Source organism: Symsagittifera roscoffensis, chromosome 4 (genome assembly GCF_963678635.1).
Source record: "Symsagittifera roscoffensis chromosome 4, txSymRosc1.1, whole genome shotgun sequence".
In the NCBI taxonomy this organism is placed as follows: Eukaryota; Metazoa; Xenacoelomorpha; order Acoela; family Convolutidae; genus Symsagittifera; species Symsagittifera roscoffensis.
In genome coordinates this window covers 63,560,674-63,567,772 of record NC_087065.1, presented here as the reverse complement: position 1 = coordinate 63,567,772, position 7,099 = coordinate 63,560,674, and the positions used below count along the sequence as shown (strand labels likewise).

At 34.0% G+C, this 7,099-nt stretch overlaps 1 protein-coding gene across 5 annotated transcripts in view; it reads right to left on the bottom strand.

Annotated features, from left to right (window-relative positions):
• The window catches only part of LOC134843558 (protein kinase C-like), a gene marked incomplete at its 3' end in the record, with an annotated part of 77,280 nt that continues 70,181 nt past the window's right edge, over window positions 1-7,099 (bottom strand). For all 5 annotated transcript variants that reach the window (XM_063859677.1, XM_063859678.1, XM_063859682.1 and 2 more), the window contains 2 exon segments: window positions 1-131; window positions 705-893. In XM_063859677.1, the coding sequence (XP_063715747.1) occupies window positions 1-131; window positions 705-893 (320 nt within the window).

Genomic DNA, 7,099 nt, shown 5'->3' with positions numbered 1-7,099 from the left:
GAAATAGGGGGTTGGATCTGGCGGTGGTTTAGCTTCTGCCAGTCTATGCGGCGGAAGAAGACATGGCTCTGGATGTCAGCCGGACCACTCTCCCCACTGCCCAGCCGTCGCCCTGGACTCCTCATCAAAAACTGAAAGCAGAAAAAAAGCAATAGATTTCCGTTTCTGAGCAAACGTTTCAACAAATTGCCGTCAGCCAGAACCTCTTCGTTGAAAAAAAATTTAGAAAAAATGAAACTGGATATTTTCTTACCAATAAAATGACTTGCGAAACAAAAATTTATGTTTAATTGAAGCTACAGCTTTTTCAAACCACACCAAATTCATCAATTTTTTTATAATTATTTTTCAAAATGTTTCATTGTCCAGGTTATGACCGCGATTGAATTGACACCAAAACAGTACTCGAAATGAGTTCGTTTTATGGCTTTGGACGCAATGACTAAGACTTGAAAAACTCTGTTGGAGTTATTTTACGAGCTTTTTCGTTAAATGCCATACTTCAGACTAAATATTCAAATATTTTTAAAAAGTAAAAAAAGATAAGAATTACCGGTTGATGCTTTGTTAATAAGGTTACTAGCTTTATCTATTTCAGATCAGATGCTTTGATAACTTTGAAGGTCAGACTGCTCAACAAGGTCAATCATACATCAAGAATCTTTTAAATGAAATTGTTGTATCAACACAAACAGTTCTGGTACCCCTTTGATGAGTTGTGAGGCCTCGTTGGTGATGTTTTTGGGGAAGGAGATGGGCTGGTGCTGGATGGAGTAGCTCAACTCCTCCTCGTCCTCCCCCTCGAAGGGAGTCACCCCCACCAACATCTCATACGCCATCACCCCCATCGCCCACCAGTCCACCAGGCGTCCGTAGCTGTCGCGTCTCACTATCTGTTATTAAAGATCAGTTTCAGTTTTTGAGTTTTATTTAGAAAACAAAAATTTTATCTTCCGGTTCTCTGGAGAAATGTAGGAACTGTTGAATTGAATTTGAATTTTTGATGAAGACAAACATTTGAAATGCATATTCATATATCAGTTAAATTACAACAGTAATTCCTACATCAGGAATGCCTAGAAGCATTCCTCCAGGTCACCTAGGATATAGTGAACGGCACTGAAAACGAAATTTACTGATAGCAAAACAGAGAAACCATTCTTCCCCGGTCGCAAAGATTCAGCTTGCAAAAATTTTTAAAACGACTTGAAGTCAACTTCAGTCATAGAAAAAGGCTTTTGGGAATCAAAATGCTATCGACCAAAAATTGTACACTTTAATTTCTTTCACTGAAACTTTTTCATTTTGGCTTTAACAGCAAATGAAATTAGCTACACTCTCATTTTTGCGCAAAATCATTAGAAAAAAACGTATGATTTTATCAGAACTACATATGCAGAATTAAATCGTAAAAGGTGTAGGATTTGGTGGTTGATTTTTTCACGCACAGCCAAGCAACCGAACAAAACGATACCTGGTTTTAAATGAGATATCATAATCGAGATTCGGCATGATCAAATTTTATTTAAATCAAAACAAGGATAGCCGGTTACAGAATGTTCCGTCCATAGTCTTAAAAACAAACCTTTTATATTGTTTCGTATTTTCTGCTTGGTGTGATCAAAGGGGCAGAACAAAATTCTACAGCTTCGGCATATTCGACAGTCATTGTAAACTGGACAACAATTTTTGAAGAAAACAATTAATACAAAAAAGCGTATTGAACAATTTAAAAAATCAAAAATCAAAATGGCGTTTAAAAAACTCCAAATAGGCATGCTCGCTCGCTTTACTCGCTCAAAACTAGTCAAGCAATCAAAAATTTCTTCGCGACACGGGGAGATTTTTTGGAAACATATTTATATCGTTCATATCACAAGTGAATGGGCTTTAATGTTATAATTAATCGACCCTTTCCGATGCTCATTTGCGGTACCTGATTCTGCATGGAAAACAGACAAAGTGAGTCAGAAAAGAAAAAATAAAACACATCCGATTACAAAGTTCTCCCCCATTTTCAATGGTTGGAACAACAATACGGCTCTCACATATAAAAGCAAAATTTATTTTTGATCAAAATGTTTTTGTTTTTAAAATGAGTTATAATGAGAATAATTAGTAAAATAATTCTAAATTTTTACTTTTTTAGACACTTTTTTCAAGTTCTGCAAAAAAAAACTCAAACAAATTTTTTTTGCGCTCGATTAAACAAAATAAGGAGCAAATTGCCTGTGTTCAATTTCTAAAGATCGTTTTTGCGGCTTACAATTTAATAGAGTTAACGGTATCGCAGGGTTATTATCGAATTTTAAATTATAATTGTTCAAGTGATTTCAAAATCAGAGCCTTGTAATTTTGCGATGCAATATATCCTCACATTCGAGCTCCAGTCAGCAACATTTTTAAGATGTTAGAAAAAAAAGTTAGTCAAAGAATTTTTTCGCAAAAAATACCAAAAGTTGGCTGATTAAGAAAACCACACCATCATAAATATTCCGCATTTTCCTCGAAAATCTGAACAACCATAGCGCCGCTTGCTGTTCAAGAAATATAAATGTTTTGATCATGGTATTCTTAGCTAATGAACAGAAAACGTTCAAAAATAGGCTTTTTCAGTTTGTTCTCATTTTTTGCCATTTTCTTAGATTAAAAAAAAGTTGAACGATATTGCGTTAAAAATTGGGTTAATCATAACTTTGATAATTTAATGGAATAAATTATGGAATTATTGTTTTTCATCTCCCTGTGGAGAGAAGTAGGAGAAGCAAAAATATACAGTCTAATTTTTCTGGACACTGTCAATTTCTTTCAGTTTTTTGAATGGGAATCACGTCTGTAAAAGTTTTTATTGGTAACTTTTGGCTTTACCTGAAAAATTCAACGGCACTTACAAAAATTTTTGAAAAATAATGTAGATTTATCAAACCGATTAAAGATGAAACTATTTGCTCGCTAAAATGCATTTCAACTTAATATATATTGTTTAATTGTAGATATTTTTTCGGCAAAAAATCCACCTGAATCAATTCGGATACACTTAAAATTGGTTTGATTTAGTTTTAGGGACCGATCGTTAAAACATTTCAATGAACTGTGATGTGGCTACACAATTTCTTTTTAAAAGCAATCAAACTCTCGCCGGAAAGAGAACTGTTGCTATGTGGGCGAAGCCTTGAATAATTTGAATGCGCTTCAAGTTTTATGGAAGAGTGTTTAATCAGATGACAATATCGTATCAAAGTTGAAAAACAAAAATTGTAAAGTATTCAATCCACATAGTATTTTATAGACAAAATGATACTTTTAGTAATATATTAACGCATTGAGTGGAGCAAAATTTTTCGTATCAGATTGAAGCCTTGAGTTTGCAGATTATCTGTTAAGGTATTTGGAGCTGTGATTGCTGACAAAAAAACTGATGAAATTTTAGAAAAAAAAAAACGTGAAAAAATTTTCAAAAAGTTTTTGTACCCCTGCACAGTATATATAAAAAAAACCTGGATGTACTTTATAGTAATGTGGCAAATATGACAAATAGCCTGCTTTAACTAATTTGGTACAATTACTAAGACGGATTATATCTCCGCCTACTCCTCAATATCAAGAAATATAATGTTACTTGTCCCAAATAGGCCATCTGGCAGTTTTCAAACCCATAAGATACAGAAAGAAAATCACAGGTAAAATAATTTCTAAATTTGAGCTCAGGACATTGATAATTTTTGGATTAATTACAAAAAAAAAATCGTCAAAACTGGCTAGTTTAGAAAAAAATTGTCGGGAATAAAACATCCGAGCACTGACATCTTAACAAATTATGTCTACTTAACAACCTATGTCTACTTTACAAGCTCCAAGTTCTTAAAATATTAAAAGGAGACCTTGTTTAGTTGATCCGTTAAAAACTTTTCCTAGTTAAAAAACTGACCCCGAGCACAAAATTTGAGCCACATTCTTCAAAAGTTGGGTAAATATGCAACATTTAAATCTTGGATTGTCTTTTGACGCATTCAAAGGATTTTTATTTGTACTTGACTGCTCGTTTATCAAGGCAAAGACGTGAAAACTCCGACTGTCCTTTAAAAAGTTTTGACCGAAAAAGTGCCGAAATAATTGATTTTTTCCTTTCATTTTTTTCTTCGTTTCATCTCCGTACACGCTAATGCAACATACACAGGGTCTTATTTGGCGTCTTGCAATCCTATAAACAAGACCACTGAACTTGCTAAGTTCACTTTTGAGCGCATTAATTGGCCGTTCACGCGTGTTACAAGAACGCATTAATTGGTGCGTTTATACTACCAAATTGGCCAAAAGTCATTTTCAAGCCCCCAAAACTCAACAAATGAAAATTTCAGGTGAAATGTCTGTCAAATGTGAGCTGCATGTAACAATATTTTCGGATATTATAAAAAAAATTTGTCATAACTGTTCGTGCATCATTTCGCTCATGCATCATGTCATGTCGAAGCCCTGAATGTTCCAACAGCACTTCAAAACCAATTTAAAGCTTTTTGGTTAAATTTTTGGCGAAAGGAAAGAAAAAAATTAGACGTGCTTATTAAAATAAAAAGGGTGCATTTAACGTCTCGCAATGTTTTAATGGAACTTAAATTCTGGCCTCAATTCGATTTGGAGCGCAAATGTTTTCCGCCTACCCGTATTAAAAGAATGCAACTTATCGCGCGTTAGTTATCCTAAATTTTCGCTCAGGGCAGCAATATCTTTCAGATGGTATACAAAAACTGCTTCAAAAACGTACAAAAATTGAAAATGATTGAATAAAAAACCACCCCAAGCATAAATATTCCGCATTTTTATGCCTAAAATCGGAACAAAAAATCACGCCAAACATAAATATTCCGCACTTTCTTCGAAAGTCGGAATAATTTAGCTCAAGTTAAAATCCTATCAAAACTTTCTGCGCATTTACTTAATTTGAACTAAATTACTCAAACTGACGGTACTCGATTCTAATGGACTGAAAATTTCAATGCCAGTATTAAAAAGAAAAGTCATTGGGAATAAAGTCTATAACGGGAATTTGTAAAAGAGATTTAATTTAAAAGCAAGAGTGCTGGTATTATTAGATTAATTTGGCAAAAGTGCTGGTATTAGAGTGAAGTTCGGAACTTTTCAGCGGTCATTTAAGTTACCCGAAGTAGTCATAGATTGAAAAAATTTATCTTGTACCGCCGGGTCGAAATTAGACCTCATTTTGGTGGAGGGTACTGAATGACCCCAATTTTCAGCAAAAAAAGTTGAATGAGCCATTCTAAGTTTTAGCAAAAATTAATTGGCTTTAGGTTTAATTATTCCTCCCCGTTTTATCAGTATGGGGTCTGAATTTTCAAAATGGGGCTGTATGAGCCCACTTTTCAAACACTAGAAGCCGGATAAACCCCCTTTTGTTTGAAAAGGTGAACGAGTTTAATTTGTTAGTAAATTGGGCCCAATTAGTTTCCTAATGCGTGTTTAAATAAAGCAAATAAACAGTAAATCTAAGAGTTGGCACAGTGGACTTGGATACTCGGTTGAAGGGTTTAGCAGTTAGTTTCTGTTCCCTATTCGCCATAGAAGGAGATAAATGAGCCCAATTTACTAAAATTTGGGCTCCTAATTGGGCTCCATTGGGTCAATTTTTTCCCTATTTATTTGGGGACCAATTGCACCAAAATTTAGGCTCATTCAGCTTCTTTTCATAGAAAAATATTGCCAAAAGTTACGATCTGGGCGAGATGCTAGGTAAAGTGAAGGACGCGTATTAGATCGCTCTCAATAAAGCGTTGTTTGGGCTCTTTTCGAGCCCCCCTTTCAAATTCAATTTTGAAGAGCTTATTTAACGTTTTAATAATGCAATGAAATTTGGCGTGGTGAACAAATCGACAACTGTGAACAGATTTGTTTTTCATACTTTACAGCGTAACATTACGCATTTAGCCGTAAAAACCTGTAAAACAAACATAAAACTCGTTATTTTGAAAAGGGGGGACTGAAAAGAGCCGTTGTTTGAAACATTTTGATTGCCTAAATTCAGTTTGCCAAACTTTTTTTTGAATCTAAGCAATTATCCGGCTTCGCTTTAACAGAAAAAAAAATCACGAATTACAAAAATCAAAAATTGACCGAAACGTCCAAAGTTCTGTAAGCAAAGAGAGCAAACATAAAAGTGCTTGTGTTTTTTGTTGAAAAATCACAAATAATGTTTGGTTTTGTGAAGAGTTTTAATATAAAACTGATACTAGTACATTTTTCAAAATATTTCACTAAAATTAATTTTACAAAAAATTCTGCATTGAACTGGAAGGTCTGGAAAATTAAATTTTAAAAAAACGCGTAAAAAATTGCTATTAAATCGTTTTGAATTGTTTTTAATGAAAAAATTGGAATCATATTAGGACAAATTATAACTGTTTCAACCCGTCGAGGTCCCAAAAAAATTCACGACCATCGCGACTTAAAGTGGATGAGTTGCGATCATAGTATTTTTGTGCGATTTTGCGCTGCTCGACAAAAAATATGTCGCGACCTTGCATGACGAAGAAAAAAGGCAAACAAATATGCATTTTTCAGGCATTAAACTTGAGTTTAGCCTCGGTTAATACAAAATTAGCAGTTTTAATTGAGAAAATTGATTGGAAATACATAGTTTAGATCATTAACAGCATTAATCCGACATAAAAATCATTAACAGCATTAATCCGACAAATAGGGAGGGACGGGTTCTTGCATATTAATAGCAAACAAGCTTGTCTAGTTGTCTAGCTGCACATTATAAACACATCTACGGCAATTATAATCACAGATCTGCTACATACATGTTATAGTTTTAGCCAAAAAATTAAACAAAAAAAATTTTTTAAATGCGGCGGAATTGCTACTTTTCTGACCAACGTCTCAGCCGTACCACATTCAAAAAAATTAGGCGAAGACTAGAAATAAAATGTTAAAAATAATTCAAACTCACAAACAGCCTGTAAGCTCTGATAAACTTCACTATATTTAAGGGACGCTTACAAAAACAAATAAGTCAGCCGCCCCTTCAATTATGCCATATCTGCATACCCGGGAAGCTACACCAAAAATTCTTGTCATATTA